Source organism: Plodia interpunctella, chromosome 22 (assembly GCF_027563975.2).
Source record: "Plodia interpunctella isolate USDA-ARS_2022_Savannah chromosome 22, ilPloInte3.2, whole genome shotgun sequence".
Taxonomy (NCBI): domain Eukaryota; kingdom Metazoa; phylum Arthropoda; class Insecta; order Lepidoptera; family Pyralidae; genus Plodia; species Plodia interpunctella.
In genome coordinates this window covers 1,123,007-1,148,782 of record NC_071315.1, presented here as the reverse complement: position 1 = coordinate 1,148,782, position 25,776 = coordinate 1,123,007, and the positions used below count along the sequence as shown (strand labels likewise).

The 25,776-nt window shown below is 37.6% G+C and overlaps 1 protein-coding gene and 1 long non-coding RNA gene across 2 annotated transcripts; one reads left to right on the top strand and one right to left on the bottom strand.

Moving 5' to 3' along the window:
* Nucleotides 1–2,658: 2,658 nt before the first annotated feature.
* On the bottom strand, nt 2,659–25,524 carry CtsK1 (Cathepsin K1). The gene is made up of 15 exons (XM_053762040.1): nt 25,368–25,524; nt 24,656–24,743; nt 19,730–19,835; nt 19,147–19,270; nt 17,946–18,081; nt 17,097–17,212; nt 14,831–14,945; nt 13,378–13,458; nt 12,170–12,294; nt 10,695–10,796; nt 7,096–7,222; nt 5,926–6,031; nt 5,286–5,375; nt 4,678–4,775; nt 2,659–3,904 (listed from the first exon to the last, which is right to left on the bottom strand). The coding sequence occupies exons 1-15, from the start codon at nt 25,426–25,428 to the stop codon at nt 3,718–3,720; spliced, it is 1,662 nt and encodes a 553-aa protein (XP_053618015.1). The 5' UTR covers nt 25,429–25,524; the 3' UTR covers nt 2,659–3,717.
* LOC128679657 (uncharacterized) lies at nt 20,638–24,734 on the top strand. The gene is made up of 3 exons (XR_008405772.2): nt 20,638–20,768; nt 23,527–23,582; nt 24,625–24,734. It is a non-coding gene; the product is annotated as an uncharacterized LOC128679657 (long non-coding RNA).
* Nucleotides 25,525–25,776: the final 252 nt, after the last annotated feature.

Below are 25,776 nucleotides of genomic sequence, written 5' to 3'. Positions count from 1 at the left end.
ACGCATTGCCGCCAGCCCACAGTATAAATTAATGCAGGGAACGACTTATGTATCGGTAACAAGCATGTTTTAAGTAAATTTGTGAATTTTGACGTCAGTTTAAGTATAATAAAGAATGTTATTATTTGAATTTGACTCGAAAAAGTCATATCTCTAGCACTTGTTTTTATTCAGTTACCGTCGAGTTGCTATCTAGCCATAATCGGGTTAACAGCTTCAAAAATCATTGTAAACACGGAAACAATTCCAGAAACCAATATTGGTTAGCTAAATCAATAACATGCATGAATTATGAAAATTAATCAATACACACAATTCTATTTTCATTCATTCATAAACATGTGGTTAGATTTAAGTCTTTTTTTTATTGTATATTTATCTAACGTAATCCACGGTGCAAAAATAGTGAATTTCAAAATAGATAATGAATACAAAAATCAGATAGACGAATCTAACCTAGAAAAACCGAATCTTGACAATCTAAAACGCATTTTTGTTAAAAGAATGGTACCTCACGGGCATGAATCTAAAGATTTGGAATATGACAAGAAATTTAACACATATTTCAGACCATTAGTGCGCGTTCATAACGGCAAAATAAGAAGTATTCCTATACCCAATGTTGTACCAAAACAGAAGGAAATAAAAAAATCTACTTTGAATGAACTAAATGGATTTTTAGGTTATGACAAATTGCCTAAGAAAAATGACGATTATTCGAAACGAATTGAAGAAGCCGTGGAATTGTTTTTGAGACTTAAGAGTCTTCAAAATTCACCGGTGAAGAGGACCCCAAGCGAGAATAGTGTAATAAAGAAATTGTATGACAAATATAAGGATGTCGTATTTTCTATGTTGGATAAACAATTTGGCGTGGATAGCGCTAAAAAAAAGGAGTTTTTGGAGAGGGCAATAAGTAAGATCAAAAAGTTTAAAGAAAAAAAGGATCTTTTCTTCACTCTGTCTAAAGCGTTCACGACTTTAAAAGCTTTGAGGACGGAAGAGATACAGAAGATTGACATTGTAAAAGACTCGATTTTCATAGACCAGGAGGAGATTAATCAAACTGAAGCACCGAAAGTTGATCTGCCACGTTTTCCTTATTGGAACTATTGGACGGTAAATGTTCTTTTTTTTTTGCTTTGGCAGCACTGGGACGCCACAGGCTTTTATAAAAATTATACTTATAGGCGACGTCTACAGGAATTGCAGTATTACCAGCGAGTTAGGGTAAACTATTGTAGATATAGAAATTTATTCATAGCATACAAATATTAGGTATATTTGTATGCTATGAATAAATTTCTTCATCACAGAAAATGAACAAATTTTTAATATTACAAAGGTAAATTAAATATGCTACAAAAGGGCTCAGCTTGTGCCGTGACGAAGAGCCATGACGCAGATTTTCAGTGATAGGTACCAAACAAGGCACTAGCAGAAAATATTTTTTGAATTAACAACACTAATCTCCACACACTAAACACGTGCACAACACACTCTGAACCGCAGACAAATTCAAATCACAATTATATTTTCCCGTGTTGGAAATCGAACCTACCTCCATATAGCGGACGGGTGTGGTGACCACTGCTCCACAGAGGTCGTTCCATAGTAATTAGTCCATTAAAGTTGCGCCAGTAGAGGCGCCAGATATTTTTTGCACCAGAGGTTTGCGGTCCGATTCTCATATAATTGAAGTTATCGATTAAAATCCTTTATTAATTTTCTTCAATGTTTTATACTTTCAAACGAAAAAGTTCGATCAATCGATGCGTTTTCTAGGACTTTTTGACGGAGAAACAGAAAACAATGGAGAAACTGATCAAGTCAACTTCGTGAGAATCGCTGGTCTTAGGGCTACATAGCTACACCCATAGATAAAAGAAATATATTAATTTTATCTATGGCTACACCACTGTTAACAGAATCTATGACAAAAGTAAGATATGCAATAACAAATTTCATTTCAATTTCAGTATGAAAAACCTATACACGTGGACAATTGCAAGCACGGCTGGGTTAGATACCACGATATGTGTATAGAACTACCCCCACATTAAAAACAAGGACACTAGCGCCACTCCAAAATGTATTAATATAAAATTGTAAACAATCTCAGCTGTTCTTTAAGCTTTTATATGTAAATTTGCAAAATTTCCTTATTGTAATACTTTTTAACTAAATTAGTTGTTATTGCGATATTCTGATCTACATACATGCCTATTTACGCTGGACACATTTTGATAAAATTTTGTATTCATGACCCCATTTAAACCCCCCCTACCTTTCAAACATAGGCAATTCGAATACTCAGTGTGACATTTATGTACTTTAAAGGGGATCCTGATGAACAGATAAGTTCAAGAGGATCCCCTGGAGGATCGAGTTAGGGGATCCTGGTGGACGAAATGTTTTTTTTTTCTTCAAAAGTTTATTGTACCTCCAGAAATGTATATTGAGGATGAAAGTTTGTATGAAAATTATATTGATAAGACTAAAGATGATTTATTATCATACAAATATATTGGTCCTATAAATCTGTCATGGATAAATTACATTAAATCACAAAAAGCTGAGGGATGATTGTACTTTTTGTGATTAATTCGGAGTCGCGGCTAAACAGCAATCCTAATACAAAAATGAAAATCCAGAACATTTTGATTAATATATTTTATTAAAATCTTACAAACATTTGCTTACTTTATTTAAAAACTGCCGGAATGTGAATGTTTAACACAGCCATATGTACATTTAAAATAAGTAATCAATATGATATTAGATAATTGATACTTAAAAGTAAATACACACTTAAAATGAGATTAAACTCCAAACAAAAATGTGAGATAAAAATTCAGCTCTTTACATAACGGCTACAAGAGTTGCCAATTAAAATTGAAAATATATTTTAATCCATAACCTCACATATTTAAATTTAATATCATTATGTCATGGATCGATTATTTTATAAATAAGTGTAACACTAAAATATTTTGGTGATCATAGCCAAAGGCACTATATGCGTCTGCGCATAAAAACAGTAGAGTATCTGAGAGTTTTGAGATATGAACTTGATAACTATTGACATAAATGTCATTTTAGTTTCATGGACTGTATATATCAATGGTCATAAAATTAATATTCCATTGATCTCAGAAAATGTTCCGCTGTTTTTAAGTGACCTAAATGGGAATTAAAATAAATATTTTTAGATATAAATTTCGGGATATGATTTTTTAAATCTATCTACGTAAGATTTCGATGCTTACAAGCATATATATTTGTAATTATAGTTAAATTATGAACAGCCTTATTTGTAATTTGCCTAATCAAATAAAACATTACAAAAACTAATCACTAAACACGTTATATAAAAACTTCTTCTTCATATTCGTATTCCTCATGGCTGAGGGTCGTGGTTGTTACGCGAAATGAAACACACACAACAACTTTCTTGGCATTATTAATGGAGTGGTTTGCCATTGCCTTCTGCTCCATTTCACACACAAGTTAATGATAATCAACCAGTGTGCAGGTTTCCTCGCGATGTTTTCCTTCACCGGAACTTAAATAACATCAAACTTACTTGTTTAATAAGTTAGCTTATAAAACTCGAGACATTAAAATCCCGTTAGGTTACAATATAACTGTTTAGATCAGCTTGTAATATTCCCAATTTATTCAGGCACATTACAAACTAACTTTTGCAAATTTAACTTAAATAAGTACATAAGTTGGGGCCGTTTCGACGCCACAGTTATTGTCTTTACTGGCCATTAGTATGTACCCGTCATTTCCCCACATGTTGGACCAAGAGTTCTTGATCAACCAATACTTCTGCCCATTGAGGATGCCGTAACCAACGGCCAAGACCGCGTGGTCGAGCTCGTCAATCTTGTTTTTGCTGGAAAATAATAAACGTATACAATACTAAACGGCCCACACCCTTTAGGCGCGGTCGGTCCAATTCGCGGTTGGTCCAATTCGCGGTTGGTCCAATTCGCGGTCGGTCCAATTCGCGGTCGGTCCAATTCGCGGTCGGTCCAATTCGCGGTCGGTCCAATTCGCGGTCGGTCCAATTCGCGGTCGGTCCAATTCGCGGTCGGTCCAATTCGCGGTTGGTCCAATTCGCGGTCGGTCCAATTCGCGGTTGGTCCAATTCGCGGTTAGTCCAATTAGCGGTTGGTCCAATTCGCGGTTGGTCCTATTCGCGGTTGGTCCACTTCGTGGTTGGTCCAATAACACGCTCGGAACAGCGCACAAATTGAATTGTCACAAGAACTGTCTCTCATCTGAGCATCTCAGTTTCTTTCTCAGCCGTTGAAGCCGGAAATCAGGGCTCGTTATTACCATTCTTGTCGGATCTAAATGTGACAAACCCCAGGACTGCCGCCCGCGCTAATACGGCCACTTCTTGCATAATGCGGCGAATTACGTAGGGAACAAATGTCTGGCTATGCCGCTCCCGCCTGGCCCTGACAGAAACCCAAGGAAGTGCTGGCTTGATATCGTCAAGGATGATATGCGTGCCAATGGTCTGACAACTAGGGATGCCGACGACCGCGCGAAGTGGAGACGAAAATGTAGGAAAGCGGACTCTGGCCTCCGACGCTCAACGGCTGCGGATGTAACCGGGAAAATGCTCAGATGAGACAGAAATATGTATTAATAACTTACCATTTGGCATCATAGTACACTCCGTTCGAATAAAAACTGAATGTTTTCTGCGAGGCGTCGATGGCCACAGATATGGGCCCGTGCTTGAAGATAGCCAACTGAAAGAGAAAAAATAGCATTAAATAAATAAATATATCAGGACAAATCACACAGATTGAGCTAGCCGCAAAGTAAGTTCGAGACTTGTGTTATGGGATACTAACTCAACGATACTATATTTTATAACAAATACATATATAGATTAACATCCAAGTCCCGAGGCAATCAGAAAAAAATCATTTTCCATCATGACCCGACCGGGGATCGAACCCGGGACCTCTCGGTTCAGTGGCAAGCACTTTACCACTGCGAGACCGAGCATTTTACCCGAGCGGAGCCTATCCTAACGTTATAAATGCTAAAATAAATTCGTTTGTTTGTTACTAGTACGTCTTCACGTTTTATCTACTCAACCAATCTTCTTGAAATTTTTTGCATACATATAGTTTGAAGTATAGATGGACATGTAGGGTACGGGATTTCATCCCGGAAAAACAACTGATCCCGTGGGATATTCCCGCGGACGAAGCCGCGGGCAAATGTGCTATTACAAAAAAAAAATCACTTACCCTCAAAGCGTTTTCGTCCTTGGCAGTGACGTTGACCCACCCCTTCATACTGGTCACCAGGGTGACGTTGTCAATGTGACAGTAACCGTCCTGGGCATACATAAGTATACATATTCAACACATGACAAAATATATCTTTAGTAAGCCGTTGAAGAGGTCCCTCGTCGGCTCACGGGTGGATCCCCGAGCGTTACGACACTGCGGCCGCGCGTCATTGTTATTTTTCAAATTTTAACAAAGACTCACGTTTTACTATCATACTTTATAAATATATATATAGCGTGAAATTTGGACATGTGAGTTTGTATACCAATCTGACTCATATATAGTAATTTTCATAGACCACCACTCGCTTCCGGTGAAGGAAAACATCGTGAGGAAACCTGCACACTGGTGGACAGTTTAGTTCCCTAGTGTGTATGCGACTACCTGCCACTAGATGGCGGTAAGTGTTTGTGAAAGTCATCTCAGATAGGCCTTGACTTATACTAGATAGGCGACTTGAATAAAATCTGACACCAGTGTTAGCAATAACACACTCGATATGATGTTGACCAGCCACATTGTAAAAAGAAGGTAAACTCGTGTTTTTTTGCAAGTAAATAATGTTTGTAAAAAAAAAAGACATCTATTTAAGTACCTGCCCCAAGTACCCGCCATAGTCTTCCTCAGTAGGTAGCCCGTGCTTCATAATCCATTGGTACGCGCGAAAATCTTCACCGCCATCACATCCGTTGTTGCCGTACCTGTGGGAATAATAGAATTGACAACATGACATTTCACATAATTTTATTTCAATTTAAATAATTCCTTGCCATTAAGTGTTGATTATCATGCATGTAATTGAACAAATATTTGTATGCTTTTTTTTACGACCTCGGTGGCGCAGTGGTAAGTTCGTGCCTCTGAACCGAGAGGTCCCGGGTTCGATCCCCGGTCGGGTCACGATGGAAAATGATCTATTTCTGATTGGCTCGGGTCTTGGACGTTTATCTATAAATGTATTTGTTATAAAATATAGTATCGTTGAGTTAGTATCCCATAACACAAGTCTCGAACTTACTTTGAGGCTAGCTCAATCTGTGTGATTTGCCCTAATATATTTATACATAGCGAGATAATGTTTACATATGTACCTATGTTTGACAAACTAATTGATTGATTAATATTTTTTTGCAGCTTTGCCAACTGCAGACGCCATTAAAAATGTCAACATCAAAGCGAATGAGCAAGCCCGTTTTTCAGACTAATAGCGTCTATTAGAGTTTAAGACAGTCTGAATAACGTGTGCTGAATAACGAGCAGTGTAATAAACAAATAATCTTTATTTTGAGACATTCTAAGTCCATTACACATTTAAAATTTTGCAATAGGCCTTAGGCCCTTCGCACATAGACCTAATCAAAAATGACGAAACTAATCATAATAATTACAATTACAAACTTATTCAAAATTACTAATATTTAAGGTTTGTTCGTTCATTTTCAAAACAAAACGTATGAAAACTCGGGTAGTAACCAGTAGCGCAGCGACCGCACGACGCGTCACGCGCGATCAGTTGCTAACGCGTCACTAACCGGTCACCAGGTTAGGCTGCGGCGGCATAAGCCGTCGATACGTTTTAGAATATTATGCTTAAAAATTGTTATGCTTATGGTAGGTATGCGTAAAAAAATTGTACCTAAAACATCATGCCAAATTAATATTGTGCGTAACTATTATTATGATAAGTAAATGTATGACATGTTAAATTATGACATAAAATTGTATGTATAAAAATAGGGAACTATATACTGTGCTATATACTCACCCCCAAGAACAGTCGACGAGCGCCTGCTGGCTGAGCCGCACGAGATGGCCGCCGTTGTGCAGGAACAGAGCGCCCTCCACAGCGCCCGCGGTGCCGAACGACCAGCACGACCCACAGACAGACTGATCTACATTCGCATTACATTCTGATAATCCATGCTAACATTATAAATTAAATAAATAGTTATTGGCTTAACACAAACTGCGACACAATGGGTATCTTGTGACTCGAACCTATAAAGGGGTTTGAAGATTTTACTATGGAGCGTGGCATACCTACTGCCGCCATTTTGATTTTTTTTCAAAATCGCGGCCAGCCATGAAACCTTTATAAATCGATTGCTGACATTAATGCCAACAAAAAATATTAATTCAATGACCTTCATAAAGTGTCAGGTTTCCGAGAAAATAACCGTTAAAGTTGATCACGTGATTTTTTTTAATAGCGACTATAATCCCATCTATTTGGTATAACAATGTGTAAACATACACAAAATATTCTAATAGGTATAGATAATATTAATAATAAAACATAGATAACTATGCCTCCTGATATTTCTACATGTTGCGGCTACTATGAACTTAATAAGAATATTTCATACTACGACAAAAAGTCAATGGTGACGAACTGTTCATTAGGTATTGTTTTAGGTGTTATATACAGGGTGTTACTTTGCATTCTTGCCATATTCACAGAGGTTGTTATATTACTGATTCTGAACACAAATCAATTTAAAAAACATGATCAAAAGTTAGGTATTTTTTAAAGAATATTTTATTTAATCGACATTATGTTATGAACAACACTTATTATCGAAACATATGCACATCACTAGTCCGTCGGCAAACTTGAGTACATAAGTCGGCAAAAAAAGCTCCGCCCCTTTTCTTTGTGCGGCGTAAACGCCGACCGACGGCCAGCCATCCCCGCAACCCCGCAACGCACCACCACCCCGCCCCAGTCTATTCGCGACGCCGACGCACGGCGGATGTCAAGATTTCGCTCGCTCCGCTCGCTCTGCTCGGTCCGTGTTGTTTAAGTTGCGTATCACAATCAAATCAAGAAAATGACTGAAGCGTATACCAACCACGAGTTGGTGGAAATGGTGCGCTTGTATGCCATATGTGGTGACAGTTTGCGGCAAGCCGTGAATATGTTTGCGGAAATGTTTCCACATCAAAGGAGGCCGACCCGCCAGGTTATGCTTGCGGCCACACAGCGATTGAGAGACTTTCGTCAGTTTGACGTCCCAAGACACGCGCAAGCTCGAGGCAGTGTAGGGCTTACTGTAGAGTTGCAGGAATTAATTCTAGACTACTTCGAAGTAGAGCCCCGTGCCAGTACCCGTGAGGCAGGACGACACTTCCATGTGAGCCACGTGACAGTGTGGAGACTATTGAAAAGTGAACAGAAACACCCGTTTCACTTTAGAAAAGTACAAGATCTGCTCCCACAGGATAATAATGCACGAATCACATTTTGTCGCTGGCTGCTAGACAACCGAAACGCCAACATTTTGTGGACAGACGAAAGTTTGTTCACAAGAGTTGGTGTATTCAATATCCATAATGAGCACTGGTGGAGTTATCGGGATGAAAACCCCAGAAAGATAAAAAGACACTCTTTTCAACACCGATTTGGTTTAAATGTCTGGGCTGGCATAATAGACGGACATTTACTAGGACCTTATTTTATTGAGGGCCGTCTTACCGGCTCAACGTACCTGGAGTTGCTGGATCACGTTATAAACGAGATGCTGGATGACATTCCTCTCGCTTCCCTGCAAAACTTTTATTACCAACAGGATGGTGCTCCTCCACATTTTGCAATCCAAGTGCGTGAATACCTGACCCGCAAGTTCGGTAATAACTGGATCGGGCGTGAAGGTCCAGTAAACTGGCCAGCACGGTCCCCAGACCTAACTCCATTAGATTATTATTTGTGGGGTGATGTTAAACGTTTGGTGTACACTGAAGAAATCGACAGTGTTGAAGTGTTACGCGAACGAATCGTTTCAGCATTCGATAAACTGAAACAGGATTTGTACGTTTTACGAAAACTAAAACGAAATTCTTTACGCCGTGCAAGACTGTGCATTCGTGAAAATGGTGAGCACTTCGAACAATTACTTAGAAAGACTTAGTTTTTTTTACTTAGATTAATTTAGTGTTGTAAATAGACGAATCAATTGTAAATAGGATGATTTCAGCTTTTTAACTACGCCAAAAATACCTAATTTATAAAAACAAAAATAAGTTTTAACTTTTTGATCTCTGAAGAAATGAGGGATAATGTAATAAAAAAATAAAACTAATTAATTAAAAATAGGTATTTCTGTCGGTCCTAAGCCCGTAAAGTAGGAAGGGAAATCTGAAATTATTCATTTACATGCGCTGTTTCGGGTGATTTCGGCCGTGCCAGACGGCCACGCCCACTAGATTTATTCCTATTGCGACTTATGAATGCACTCGAAAAAATTGGTTTATTCCTCAGTGTCCTGTAAATTTAAGTTTATTGATTACTCAGCCTGCGTTATTCTAGGATGTCTCAAATTAAACTAAACTGATTGGTATTGGTTAGTACTATTAGCTGTGTGAATATGGCAAGAATGCAAATTAACACCCTGTATAACAAGAAAATAGATTATATATTGTATAATCTAATGTGCAAGCGAGACGGAAGGGGGGGGGAGTGTGGCGGAGGGAGAGTAACCATAAAACTATGCCACAATATAAATTTTTAATTTTATGATTATTCCTATCTTATGTTATGTAGTAAATGGTTTTACAGAGGTACCTATTACTTTTATTTACCCTATAATGTCAAATGTAATATTAAATCAAATGACGATACTGCACTCACACATAGATGGTCACAAAATGTTATTAAGTTGAAAAATATATCCAGATACAATGCAACATACATATTTGTTCTAAAAATTATTTTTTTTAACATCTTGATTCATCAAAACACATACCCTTGCTTATAATTATGGATGTCACGTGATCAACTTTGACGGTTATTATCTCAGAAACCTGACACTTTACGAGGGTCATTGTTTTAATATTTTTTGTTGGTATTAATGTCAGCTATCGATTTATATACGTTTCATGGCTGGCCGCGATTTTGAAAAAAAATCAAAATGGCGGCAGTAGGTATGCCACAAATCTTCAAACCCTTTTGCAAGCATGTATGTTTGTTTGTTACTCTTTCATGTGAAATCTATGGATCGTTATGAAATTTGGTACACGGGTAGAATATAACCTGCAATAACACATAGAATACTTTTATCCCGAAATTACCATGGAAGCGAAACCGCGGAACGCAGCTAATATTATGTCTGTTCCACTTTTACGGCTAAACTGCTGGACCGATTTCGATAAAATTTTGAATCCTTGTAATTAAAGAACTCCGCCCATACATAGGCAACTTTTTTTCAAAAATCAACTACCTAAACGGGGTGTGAAAGTTTGTATGAAAATTATGTTTGTTGCGCTTTCGAAAAATTCACACTAGCGAAGCCGCGGCCACAAGCTATATATATCGCAGACACGGAATCGAATTAATTAATCGAAGGAAAAAAATAAAAAAAATATTACCTTTAACGGGTGTGACAGCTCCGAAAAGCCTCCAGTCGTGTTCGTACGGCAGTTTGATGCTCAACTCCTCAACCATCGACGGCGTGTACGGGAAAGGAAGGCCTGCAAACAAATATATACGTGTGTGTTATTGTACATTTACCGCTTAATTTTAAGACAGGCCCAAGTCCTCTCGAAACATCAATCAAATGTTATCCTTACATCTGTCGGCGATGTGGTTCACTGCTTATGTGAGGCTACGTCTATCTCTCTTTTTTTCTCTTTCTCGCTCTCTTATTCTCTCTCTCTCTCTATCTTTAGTTCTCTATCTCCCATGAAAATTAGATTACTACTACATTCTCAGCCACAAAGCGTCGAAGCCCATGGTCTGCTATGCTAATTTTTCTTCTCCCCTTCACATGGTCCCAAATCAAATCATTCATTCAGAAATTAGACCTTCACAGGCACTATTTCACGTCATTTCGTTTTACATAATATTATATAGTAATTTATAAAAAACGCTACAAACTACTGGCATTTCGGAACGACCACTGCTGAGAAGAAATGCCGAAAGAAACTCACTTGAACAGTGTTGGTCCCTATCATGCCAGATCGGCTTACCATTATTGTTTCTTACAATGTTTTTTTCTAATAGTATAACAAAGTACATAAGTCATACCATAATTAACATGTGTTTTTCTTAATCTTACTTAATTTAAAGGCAAAATTGACTATATTTACCTCTCTCCCCATCCCCCGCTCTCTTTCTTCCTCTCCCCCCCCCCCCCCCCCTCCCCTTTTATCTTTCTCTGTCTCTCTTCTCCCTCTCTTTATATTTTTCTCTCCCATTGAAACAGTTTTCTGTCACTTCCTCAGCCACAAAGCGTTGAAGCCCAAGGTCTACTGTCTTCTTCCCATAATTAACATATTTTTATAATTGATTTGTTATACATGTCACACATGCTTTTTAACTTGTCTTTGAAAATAAGCGGTCCAGAGCACTGTCCCGGATAGACAGGGGCGCGGGTTCAATTCCCCAATTTCCAAAATTTCCAGAGATTTTTCATCTCATTATTATTTTCAAAAATAAATAAATAAATAAATAAATAAATAAATAAATAAATAAATAAATAAATAAATAAATAAATAAATAAATAAATAAATAAATAAATAAATAAATAAAAAAATAAATAAATAAATAAATAAATAAATAAATAAATAAATAAATAAATAAATGAGGACAAACCACACATATTGGGCTAGCCCCAAAGTAAGTTCGAGACTTGTGTTATGGGATACTAACTCAACGATACTATATTTTATAACAAATACATATATAGATAAACATCCAAGACCCGGGCCAATCAGAAAAAGATCGTTTTTCCATCATGACCCGACCGGGGATCGAACCCGGGACCTCTCGGTTCAGTGGCAAGAACTTTACCACTGCGCCACCGAGGTCGTCAGATATAAGAAAAATAGTTGATTATATTTACCCAACGGGCTAGGTCCGTCATGTCTGCGCCCTCTCAATGCTGCAATCTCGTCGTCACTCCTGTCCGCGAGGTGGTTCACGGCCAAAGAGAACCCGAGGCGGGCGCGATTGTTCGAATGGACGAATCTGTGGAGAGATCCCACGTTTCATTCAAACCATTCATTCATTAGATCCCACTTCTCACGTCAATCGTTAAACTAATATCCTGTTCCGTTCAAAAAAGCTGAGCTGTGCGAACAAAAATTGTGAAAAATTAGAAAGTGAAACCACTTCCTCACCCGTCTGCCCTCAACCTCGTGTATTATCACACAATTTTTGTGTGAAATACGCATAAATTTTCACAATTTCAGCTCAGCTTTTTCGAACGGAACAGGATATTATTTTAATGATTGACGTGAGAATAGGTTGAGGCAGACGAGTGGGGAAGTGAAACCACTTCCTCACCCGTCTGCCTCAACCTTGCGTATTATAACACTATTTTTGTTAGAGGAATTGCAATAAAAGGCATGTTCTCTACGTTTTTGCTTCACGATCGACATGATAATAACATACTATAAATAATCCCAGCTTCGCTCGGATATAACCATACTAAATTACACACCTGAACCTTCCTCTTGAATCACTCTATCTATTTAAAAAATCCCCATCAAAATCCGTTGCGTAGTTTTAAAGATCTAATCATACATAGGGACAGACAGACGGCGGGAAGCGTGTTATACTATGATTTTAAGCTACAATACTATGTTTTTAAGCATTTCATATAATGTAGTAATAATATGTATATATTTACGTTGCTTTGTAAAAGATCATCTGCATTACTTCAATTCGTTGACCCAAGCATCAAATAGACAGTTAAGATCAAATTATATATGGAAATTATATTAGCCACGTGGATGTAAATATATTTATAAGAAAATTGCATACAACATGTCCATACAAGTATTTAATCAGCTAACAAATAGTATTAAAATGACTGTAAGAAATAATTTCAAAAAAAAAGTTGACGTAACGGTTGAATGGAAAAAGATTTTATAGTTAAAGTGTATACGCACGATAAACATTGAACTTATATAAATATTTTATTTCATAGTATCGTTTTAAAATTAATGTATTATCTATTATTAATATATGCGCGTCTGCTGGTTACAATTGACTTACGATCTATGTAAATCTTGTAAATAAATTATTATATTCTATTCATATGCTTACCTAAGATTTTGTCTGAACAAATTCAGCCTCTTTTCGTGTTCGATTGCACTCTCGTAATGTTTGCCGTGCTTGTTTTTGTATCTGCAAGTTTTGCGTTTTTTTTAGGGAACAGAAAATACTGACATATATACTAGAAATAAGTATAATAACGCGAGACAGCAAATCCCCAAAACTATGTTTAGTATTAAAAACACACATAAATAATAATAATAATATAATTTATTTTTGGCGACCTCGGTGGCGCAGTGGTAAGGTTCTTGCCACTGAACCGAGAGGTCCCGGGTTCGATCCCCGGTCGGGTCATGATGGAAAATGATCTTTTTCTGATTGGCCCGGGTCTTGGATGTTTATCTATATATATTATGTATTTGTTATAGAATATAGTATCGTTGTTAGTATCCCATAACACAAGTCTCGAACTTACTTTGGGGCTAGCTCAATCTGTGTGATTTGTCCTAATGTATTTATTTATTGCATATTTTATTAGTACATTTTAATATATATTAGTAAAAATTAAATAAGTGTTATGTATCGGTTTTGAAGCGATGGTGGTCCAGTGGTTAAGACCTTCCGCCTGTTGATCGAAAGGTCTCAGATTCGAATCCTACTCGTGCCACATGAGTTTGTATACCAATCTGACTCATGTATAGTAGTTTTCATAGAACATCGCTTGCTTCCGGTGAAGGGAAAAATTGTGAGGAAACCTGCAAACTAGTGGACAGTTTAGTTCACTAATGTGTATGCGACTACCTGCCACTAGATGGCGGTAAGTAATCGTAAAAGTCAGGTCAGATATCTTTAGGCGACTTTAATAAAATCTTATGAATTAATAAGTTCTACCCAATATTATCCCATCGGACTGATCGTGTCTATTACGACAGTGAATGAATATTAGTTGATACGGTGGGACATTAGTAAGTCTGGCTGTAATGTTGTAATGTAACATGAACAAGGGTTACAAATTGTGAAAAAGTAAACAAAGAAAAAAAAAATTAGTTTTTATAAAAATTACATTTTTGACACAAGCTGTCGCCAGAGAAATCTTATTGCATTCAGTGTATAACAAAAAAATCATGTCCGCGCAGTAAGCCGTTGAGGAGTTCACACGTCTGGAGCCGTTCCTGGGTGCACTATCGGGATCATGTTTATCATAATAAAATAATGCATTGTCGTCCAAACTAAACGTGTGTACAAAATTTCAGCTCAATCGGTTGAGGATATATCTGCTTCAAACTTGAATCGGAAAATTCGACAATAGGGGCATAACGACATACATTTTAAAGATTCGGTTGTGATTTTATAACCGGCCGACTGCCTAACGTCAACCATCCTTGGTGATTGATGATATTGTTGCCTATTCAGCTGCCTAGGCTGTCCCTTAGAGGCCTCGTACACCCACGTGAGGATACCGAGTATGGTCCTATTCTAGGGCGGAACCACACGTGATATATACCTGTCGAACTCGTCGTGTACGTGAGAATCGTCGGCAGGGTGAACGAACTCCTTCATCGGGTTGAAGGTGGCGTAGTGACGGGAACCCGGCCCGGGGAACGACGTACACTGCATGCCTGGCATTAAAACATTCATCAATCAATAAATATAAATATATTAGGACAAATCACACAGATTGAGCTAGCCCCAAAGTAAGTTCGAAACTTGTGTTATGGGATACTGACCCAACGATATTATTTTTTTATAACAAATACATATATATATATATAGATCATCCATGACCCGGGCTAATCAGAAAAAGATCATTTGCCATCATGATCCGACCGGGGATCGACGGGGGAGTGGCAAGAACTTTGCCACTGCGCCACCGAGTTCGTCAATCTGTGTGTGTTTTGTCCTTATTTATATTTATATAATAAAACAGTAAAAAAGTTGTGTCTGTGAATTTAATATAATTCCAAAAAAAAATAGGAATGTATGTAATATTAGGGCGATGTAGAAACAGTAGTAGAATAAGAATTTTGAAAGAAAAGTCTGTCTGTTTGTCTGTATGTTTGTTTGTACACGCTAATCTCCGGATCTACTGGACGGATTTGAATGAAACTTTTTTTGTTATAGAGCTATTAAGCCTGGGCAAGATATAGGGTATAAATGATTTTGAAAACTGGAACACCTGATGGAGAACGATGATTGTACAGCTAAACTATAAGAAATATAGAAATGACGCCTTAACAAATATTTTATATATTATTAGAAAGAAAAGAAAAAAAAAATTTTTTGTAAGAAACAATAATGGTAAGCCGATCTGGCATGATAGGGACCAACACTGTTCAAATGAGTTTCTTTCGGCATTTCTTCTCAGCAGTGGTCGTTCCGAAATGCCAGTAGTTTCTAGCTTGTGAGAAATAACTATAAATTTAAAGATTGACGAGAAAAAGTGCCTGTGAAGGTCTAATTTCTGAATAAATGATTTGAATTTGAATTTGAATTTGAATTCAAAAGTTGTTCACCCTGATGAGCATTTCCTGTTGAGGTATAAAAATCGAAGATCTGGAACACCTGAAGAAGAGTCATAATGATCGAGCTAAACTACAGGAAATATAGGTTTTCAGTCTGATAGCCACCTTCTGTATGTATAGACATCCCTACGTTTCGTCTGTACAATTAAATTTCTTTAATAATTTTGACTCCTAACCAAAAACTGTTCCGACCATGCGAACGAAGTCGCGGGCATCAGCTAGTCTCAACTAATATCGTAAATGCGAAAGTAAGATTGTTTATTACCTCTTCACGCTTTGTGTGTTTTAAACAATCTTCTTTTTTTTTTTCTTTAAATACGGATAAAGACATTAGGGCACTTTTCATCGCGGAAAAATTAATGATCCCGTGAGAAATTTAGGCGGGGTAAAGCCAGTAAATATGTCTAAGTGTTAGAAGCCGCCAACTTATTCAATTTTTTAAAGATTTAACCCTGCACCCAGCACCCAGCACCCCTTCCCCCCTCTTACGTACTGTAACGTTTTCCTGGACCTACGCCACCTCTCATTCCCTCTATAAGCGTAACGTTACACCCAAGCAAGTATCAATTTTAACCGGAAAGTCACAATTTGCACTTTTAATACTCTAGTTTTTTCAATGAACAAAAAAAGTGTTTAATTTTTATTTTATTTCTTGCCAATAACAAACATTATGTGTTAAGTGATTACAAGAGATATTTCGTTAGACTCAATAGTCGAATGGCCCCTTATGCTACACTACACATAATCGCGGACCAGTTCGCAGTACCTGGCGCATTCGGTGTACATAGCTGGCTTTTCATTGCTGTGAATAAAAAACACTCATAATAACAACGCAATGTTCATGCATTCGCGTCGACATCCGTGGGCGAAGTGCGGGCACTTTAACTCCTCTGACTAACTCTTAACATCTCACCATCGAAACGATTCCAAATGAGACACAGCCAACCAATCACATTGCGCCATTGTGACGCAACGACAACCACACATCAATATCATTGGTTCGCTGCGTCACACGTCACTTCGCCCTCTGTCCCGAGTACGGCGACAGCGTGACGCTGGCGTCAGTTTAAATATAATCACTAGCGCCATCTATTTTCGTAGTTTGCTAACTAATTGAATTAAGACTATTAGCTAGACAGGTGTGGGCCGTCCCAGGTGGTCCCCACACCTAGGTGCAGTATGCTTATCTTCGACATGATGGTTACCAGTTACATGGTCTATATATGGACACGAAATATGAAAACTTACTTGAATCTATGTTGAAAACCGCTGGGTCGATGGCCTCGACGTCATAGTTCTCGTAAGTGATGTAATAATGGTCGTAGTGCGAGCCCAGCAGACTATTGAACCCTTTCATTTCGTATCTGAAAAGGGAGTCATTTGTAGGTTGAAATAGTAGTTTGTAACTTCGATAATTATCTTGTGACGTTTTTTTTTAAAGAGAAATACTTTTTTTTTATATTAGGACAAATCACACAGATTGAGCTAGCCCCAAAGTAAGTTCGAGACTTGTGTTATGGGATGCTAACTCAACGATACTATATTTTATAACAAATACATATATAGATAAACATCCAAGACCCGGGCCAATCAGAAAAAGATCATTTTCCATCATGACCCGACCGGGGATCGAACCCGGGACCTCTCGGTTCAGTGGCAAGAACCTTGCCACTGCGCCACCGAGTTTTTGTTGTTTGTTTGCCACGTTTCATGCAAAAAGGGTCCAAATTGCGTATCCTATATATTTTTTATATATCTGCTCGGAAATAATTACTTTCCACATATAAACTTGGAGGTGAACTTAGGGTGTAAGTTTACGGCTCTCGACTTCGTCTCGGGCCTCGACATACACCATATAACAATTGACACAATCATTAACAATTTACTATTCTAGGCACGAAATCTGGTCTTGACTCAATAACGTAAAGCTTATTCCGACTATTGTTTGTTACCTCTTCACGCTCTATATACTTAACCAATCTTCTTGAAATTTTGCATACATGTAGATTGAAATATGGAGAAGGACATATGGTACCTTTCATCCCGGAAAAATAACGGCGAAGCCGCGTGCGAAAGCTTGTAAATAAATACAATTACCTGACGGGTATAGGCACCGCTTCGCCCTTCAAAGTCTTCTTGTATTTTACCCACATTGTATATTTATTAAGTTTGTCACCGATAGTCTGAACCATTCTCCATTTCCAGGTCTCAGAGTCTTGCATCACTTCTGAACCTGCAAAATTAATAAATCTTATATTAAAAAATATTCGCCTTTTTGTTCCTCCTATACCAAACGCCAATTTCATATGTAAGGTATCTAAGAAAACAATATATTTTTGACCGAGCGAGCGAAGTTTACCAATCAACTTGGGGCAAAAATACATGTTTGAAACCCAATAACGTTCAAACCGTCTTGGTCTGATTTTAATAATTAAATTTAAAAGTTACGTAGGATCTGTCAATAGAGTTTTTAACTTTGCGAGGCAACAAATTAGGTTAAAAAAGTCTTTTTTGAAATATTCACAATTTTGTAAAAAAAATATTGTGTTATTGTGGAGTTGAAGAACGCGGCGAACAACTGTTTTTAATATTAATGACATGAAAAAAATCAAGAATCGAGCCGTCGATGAAACTAACTTTGGCGGGTTCTGTATACATTGCTGGTTTTTCATTGCGGTAAATAAAAGCACTCATACCAGCTACGCAATGTTCACGCACTCGCGTAGGTGTGTGTCAGAGTTTGGCGACGGTGTGGAGCCGGCGTAAGAGCACCAGTACTCTCAAATATAAACACTGTAGATCTTATACTTAATCTCTATTAATCAGAATTAAACAATTGCATTCCCAAGGAGGGTTAACGGCAGGCAGGCGGCCATTTCACGCTGAATGGGCTCCGCGGCTTTGCAAACCCGAACGCGACCGGGAACACGCAGATATCGCGTGCACCTACCGCGTCCGTCCAACTGTATGAACGCGATAAACTCAAAAACTACCGAACGAATTTTTGCAAGGTTTTTACCAATGTATAGTGTGACTCATTTAGCTTTAGCTGTATAATTTACTAGATGTTGCCCGGGGCTTCGCTCCTGTGGGAATTTTGAGATAAAATATGGCCTATAGCAATCTTGGATAATGTACCTTTCTAATAGTGAAAGAATTTTTAAAATCGGATCAGTAGTTTCGGAGATTACCCGCCGCAGAAATACAAACTCGCAAACGTTTATAATAATAGTATAGATTACGGTTTTACTCGAGCGAAGCCGGGACGGGCGGCTAGTAAATGAATAAAAGTACTCACCCACAAAACTGAAGTCAGTCATGTCCGGCAACACGGTCTGTACTCCGACCTCTTGTCCTTTTGTACCATTCACTTGAAGGCATGTCTGTTTGTTCAGTTCTTTTTCCGTCGTAACCGGAGCGATCTGAAAGTTCACAAGAACATCCGTAGAATTTATTTGTAAAAACACGTGTGTGTTTTTATAAAATATTCATAGAGATAAAAGATTAATAACAAAAAAAAATACACAAAATAAAACTAGAAAATAAGTATTTTACGAAAATCACATTTTTTACTCAAAGAGCGATCTTATTGCATTCAATGCGTGACAAAAAAAATCATGTCCGCTGAGTTCCCTCGTCGGCAGCCGTTTCTGTGTGCACCATCAGATCAGGCTTTTCATTATTATGAAAAGCCTGATCTGATGGTGCACACAGAAACGGCTGCGTTATTACGATATTGCGATAATGCGTTATTACGCATTATCATCTAAACTAAACGTAGAAAATTTCTGCTCATTCGGTTGAAGATATCTGCTTGAAAACTGAACCGAACATACATACTTACATTGCAAATGAAATAAAAGGTTGTAAAAAAAGCAAACCTTGACAGAAGTGCCATATTTGGGGTAGACACTCGATGACATTTGGTACGTTTTGACCATCGTACCGTAGTAGTCGATACGGGACTTGCCATTCTTGCTGTCGAACCTGGAAACAATTATTGATTTTTATATGCGACCCGCCACGGCTTCGCTCGGGAAGAACCATAATAAAAAGTTAGCCTATGCCACTCCGGAAAGTTTCGTCTGCCAAAGTTTCGTCTTCTTTCGTGTGCCAAATTTTATCAAAATCTGCCCATTGTTTTTAAGTTTATTCATTACAAACAAAAATACAAATCTTTTCTCTCACGTTTGTCGTATGCGGCCAGAGCGGTAAGCTAAGCTGGCTACCTTCTGGACACGGGATGGCCGCAGAGGAGGCAGACCCAGAACGAGATCGCGGGACGACATTGACAAATTTCTACCTGGATGGCCAGAACTTGCTATGGAGAGAGATGAGTGGAAAATAAGGGGGAGGCCTTTGCCCAGCAGTGGGCAACACCTACTGGCTATATAATAAAAATTTTGAAAAATCAGTCAAACAGGCGTGGACACACACGGCCCACCTCATGGAAAATCTTCACCACATATATATTTTAATGAAGATCGCCGTATTGACGGGAATGGAAGCAGACTTACGATTTAGCAGGAAGCTAAACAATACGACGTAACAAATGTAGATGTATCCCGCGGCTTCGCCAACGGCATAAAGTACCTACGTGCTCTCCAGCGCTCCAAAAAATATAAAAAATCACCTCAACCCAAAGCTCCGTTATGACGTGAAAGAATGACAAACTAACACAATTTCATTTGTAATATTTGCTACCTACGTATCTCTCCGCATATTCGACACGGACAAAATGTTACGGTGCGAAGGTGCGTGTCTTTTTAACAAGATACCCTCTGATATCAAGAATACTCGTTCGATGTATTCAAGAAATAATTAGCCAAACATATAATTTCTACTTACTGAACTTGTCTGTTGTATTCAGTTTATTAGTGTGAAAACGAATATAATATTTCTTGTATTTTGTGTTCTCATGTAAGTGATGTAAAATATTTAGTCTTTAAACCTAAACCTATTCCCGGTTGCGTTCGGGGTTGCAACTCAAAAAGTCAACATAAAATATAACCTTGAAATTTTGAATATTAGTCTGTTATTTTAGTACCGGCAGCCTGCCTATTGTCAACCCTCCTTGGGGATGCTATGTCTATCAGCTGCCTGTGCTGTGTCCCTTAGTCGCCTCGTACGACATAAGTTTCTAGTTAAAATTAATGTAATTTTATGGGAAATGAAAACATATTATATTTTATCTTATGTCGATTTTTAACCATTTGAAATGGTATTTATTTAAGTATTTATTTACAATATATTTTTTCACATAAAGTGTCATAACTTACTGATATGAAAACAAAACTAAATAATTGAAACGCCCATAAATATATAGATAAAAAATAAATATTTACATTAAAATAATTATGTTACCTACATACCTACAAGGAAATAAAACATACCTCAACAATAATCCAATACACATAATAAAATTGATGAACGGCCAAATTTGTACATTGGATTTTTTTTTTAATCGACATGGGACAATTTGCAGGAAACGGAACAGGACAAGTTTCGCAACGACGAGACACGTAGCAGAAATAGTTTAGCGGGTAACTGGGAATTAAACTAAACATGAAAAAAAAATACGTATTACCATTGAATTTAATTAAACATGAAAAAAAATATACGTATTTTAGATACGTGATAAAAGAATTGAAATTTTACTTCGATTCCTTTTAAGAACTGAAATTCACGCGTGCGAAGCCGCGGGCAAAAGCTAGTGCGATAATAAAACAACAAATAGTTCGCCAAATAGCGGGCAATAACTATTACTAGCTTTTGCCCGCGAGTTCGCCCGCGTTAGTTTTCCAACGGGAACAGTATTTTTTTTTCTGGGATGAAAGGTCCGTCCTTTTCCATACTTCAAAGAACATCTGCATGCAAAATTTCATGAATAATGGTTGAGTAGATAGAACTAGAAGTGGTATCAAACAAACTTATTTTCGCATTTATAATATTAATTAGTATTTTGTAATCATCCTTAAATTACGTAGTTGAACAAGTTGTCTATTTGGTTAAATTTGACGACCTCGGTGGCGCGGTGGTAAAGTTCTTGCCTCTGAACCGAGAGGTCCCGGGTTCGAACCCCGGTCATGATGGAAAACGATCTTTTTCTGATTGGCCCGGGTCTTGGATGTTATCTATATATGTATTTGTTATAAAATATAGTATCGTTGAGTTAGAATCCCATGGCACAAGTCTAGAAATTACTTTGGGGCTAGCTCAATCTGTGTGATTTGTCCTAATGTATTTATTTATTTATTTTATTCCTCTAGCGGAAATAGATAATTTGGATAGATCAATGTCCTGCAAAATAGATTGTTCACAAATTATTTTCAAGGATTTACACCGTTTTGATCTCTATTACTGTATCAACTTAATGTGTGTTACATTTATTGATTCTTCTATCTCTCTTATCTGAGCGTTTTCTCGCTCGTCCTCAGCTGTTGAGCGTCGAAGCCCAGGGGCCTCTATGCTAATTTTGCTACGGTCTCTATTGCGGCCGTTTACCAGAGGCACGCGGACGTGGTGTGGCATGAGGTAATAGAGTAGACATGGGTAATCTCAACTCCGAGACGTGTTTCGGCTCACTGACGACCTCGATGGCACAGTGGTAAAGTACCTCTGAAACGAGAGGTCCCCGGTTCGATCCCCGGTCGGGTCTTGATGGAAAATGACCATTTTCTGATTGGCCCGGGTTTTGCGATGTTTATCTATATATGTATATGTTATAAAATATAGTATCGTTGAGTTAGTATACCATAACACAAGTCTTTAATTTTGGCGCTAGCTCAATCTGTATGATTTGACCTAATAATGTATATATATATTTATTTACCGAATTTTAATCGGCATCCGGTACAAACTCCTTTTAATGATCTATTTTGTCATCATATTTTGTTTTTGACATTAGGAAAAAGTATATGTTTGGACTAGAATAGAATAACCAATTGTGCTAGTTCAATAGTGCATGCGAATGTGCGATTTCAGCGGCCCCTGATCCTCGTGCTCCAGACTGCAGCCTAATTAGCCTAAGGGTTAATCAGGCTCCGTTTGCGATATTTTTTAATGTTGTCAGAGAGATCTTGTTGCACTCAACATACGGAGCATTCTGTCATACGACAGAATCATCACAATCATGCCCGTTTTATGTAAATAAATATAAATATATTAGTACAAATCACACAGATTGAGCTAGCCCCAAAGTAAGTTCGAGACTTGTGTTATGGGATACTAACTCAACGAAACTATATTTTATGTAAACCGCTAAGGAGTTATATTGTCGACAGCATATTCATTTTAGGCTAAATTGAACTGAGTTGCATTGGAGTCGTTCCGTAAAAGTTGATGGCAGGCCTTCAGGTCATGGTTCAGATGGCGGTAGTCGTAAAAGTCATGTCAGATGCCTTTTAGTTACTTATATACAGCCGGTAATAAATAATAAATTTCATATATCTAGGTTTTTGGATATGTAGGTTAAATAGGTTTCAGTTTCATTTTTTTATAATTTTGGACAAAGACAGCACACGCCAAAACATCTGTAAATTTATTTATTTAATGATAATGACTGAGTGTATCGATGATTTAAGTATATATGTGTATAATCTCAAAACACGGTCAATCACCTTTCTGAGACCAATGACTCAGGAATGTTTAATTAATATCTTTTATTTTTCGTTTTCAGACGTACAGACGATAAGCATTCAATTTCAAAATTCTTTATCAACTTGGATGATACAGGTACCTATCACTTATTGACGTCAAGATTTTCATAAATAATCTAAGTCTACTGCCGACTTCCAAAGCGCTGGTGAAGAAGAAGCGGCGCAACAAACTTCACCGCAGCCTTTTCTTCAAAGACGTCACTTAAACAAATGTTGGCCTTATATGCATACTAGCTTTCGCCGAAGGCTTCGCTCGCGTTTATTTCGTGTGTCCGCTCATAATATTGTAAACATCGTGTTCTAAGCAACGTATCGAGATTTTAAGTTAGACCATCAGCTATACAAGTGTGAAAACCACATCCAATTCCATCCAGTAGCTTTCACGCGCGAACAAATATACGTCTGTATGTTTGTTCACGCATCGCGAACGTGGCGGATGAAGCCGCAAGCAAAAGGTATAAATTCTTGTAAATTGTCAAAAGAAGTTGATTCAAATGTGATAGCAAAGCTAGAGTCAGGTTTGGCCCAATCTTCGTTACTATCACTAGCTTTTTCCCGCGGCTTCATCCGCGTAAATGTCCCACAAGAAAAGTTTTCCGTGTTGAAAAGTATGCCCTATGTCCTTCTCCATACTTTAATCTACATGTATACAGAACTTCTAGAAGATTGGTCGATTAGATAGAGCGTGAAGAGGTAACAAACTTACTTTCGCATTTATTAGTTTAGTATTTTATGACCAAAGATTTTAGGTCAATCTCTAAACAAAGATTTTCTTCTCAAACACAGATTGTTTATGTTATTTTAACTTAATCATAAGGTCGCTAGGGTCATTTGATAACATTAATACGCGTATGATGAATTTATTTACTCTGTTCAAGATAGACTGTAGTTTATATAAAACAAAGAAATTCTTCTTCTTATCAAGTATTTTATAGTTGTACTAGCAGCTCCTCGGAGCTTAGCTCCCATGGGAATTTCGGGATAAAAAGATTTTATAACAATCTGTCCAGTAGATTTTGCATGAGAGTATCAAAATTCACACACATCCATCCTCACAAACTTTCACATTTATAATAAATTTTCCTGTATAAAACTTAAGTATTTGAAAATATCCGCAGGTAATTGAGAAAAATTGTAGAAAGTACATACCAGGCATAGAAGGGCTCACTCAACTCAGCATAAGGGATGAACAGCAAGCCTTTGACGGAGTACACGGGGCTCCATTGTGGAGGACTTTCTAAATATAAGAAAAAAATTATAAATAATTAATTTCATAAAAATCTCGTTTTTTTTAACTGCTAAACAGACTAACAGCCATGCAGCCAACCTGATGGCAAGTGGTCACCACGGCGTATCAACGCCTGCAACACCATGGTACCTATATATACCTTAATACCAAGGGCTACCTCTGGTATCAAGGTCTACCCCTGATATAATAAGAACCAATATTACTTCATTAGATTTAGATTCTGCATAGGAATAGTAATTTCTAAAACAATTTTAGTGCCTACTTTATGTATAAATTTCTTTTTAAAAGTATATGTAGGTACCTACTTAGTGGGTCTTCAGCACAAGTGTGAAAAAGATAATAAATCAATATTTTCAATTGAAATAAGTACCGTTATGGATGGTATCCTCTCTAAAGGTTACACTGGATACTTAAAACCTTTTACAGATGGTAATCGAATAGCTAAGTCAATGTAGAATTAATTAACGGAAAAAATATATATAAGTAGGTAGACGGCAATGATTACGAAGGAAGAATCTCCTGTTGATTGTGAATTGTCTTTTTGTAGTATAGAAACATCTTCATCTAATTCAGCATAATAATTATAAAATATATGATGTATATTCTACTTACTCTTGTCCGGAACTCCAAGGGAGGATCCGACGAACATACCAAGAATTAAAATCGAAAACATTTTCTGGAACGACCACCCGAAGCCGCAGTCTACACAGAAATGCAGAAAAAAATGTCAAAACATTTTTTTGAAAACAATGTTTCATTGAATGACAGACTGACAGCATGTGTGTTGACGTGAAGCTCAGTGATAGGGCGATCCACCTACGAGCAAATGCATAGAAATGGCCCCGTGCGCTATCTCTGAGCAAACAGGCTTCAATAACCAATATACATACACATGATGCTACTTATTACAATAGCGGACACAGGCGCGCGGGGCCCTTTCTAAATCTATGACTGAACAAAACCCACAGACATCAAAACCTTAGGACATAACTCACAATCGCAATGTCTTTGTTCGCCTGTG

Coding starts and splice junctions, on each gene's coding strand:
- CtsK1 (XM_053762040.1), bottom strand. CDS start 25,428: ATGTTTTCGATTTTAATTCTTGGTATGTTCGTCGGATCCTCCCTTGGA. Junction 19,271..19,729: donor AATATGGCACTTCTGTCAAG/GTTTGCTTTTTT, acceptor GTGAACTTTCAG/ATCGCTCCGGTTACGACGGA. Junction 6,032..7,095: donor CTCGTCGACTGTTCTTGGGG/GTGAGTATATAG, acceptor TTATTCCCACAG/GTACGGCAACAACGGATGTG.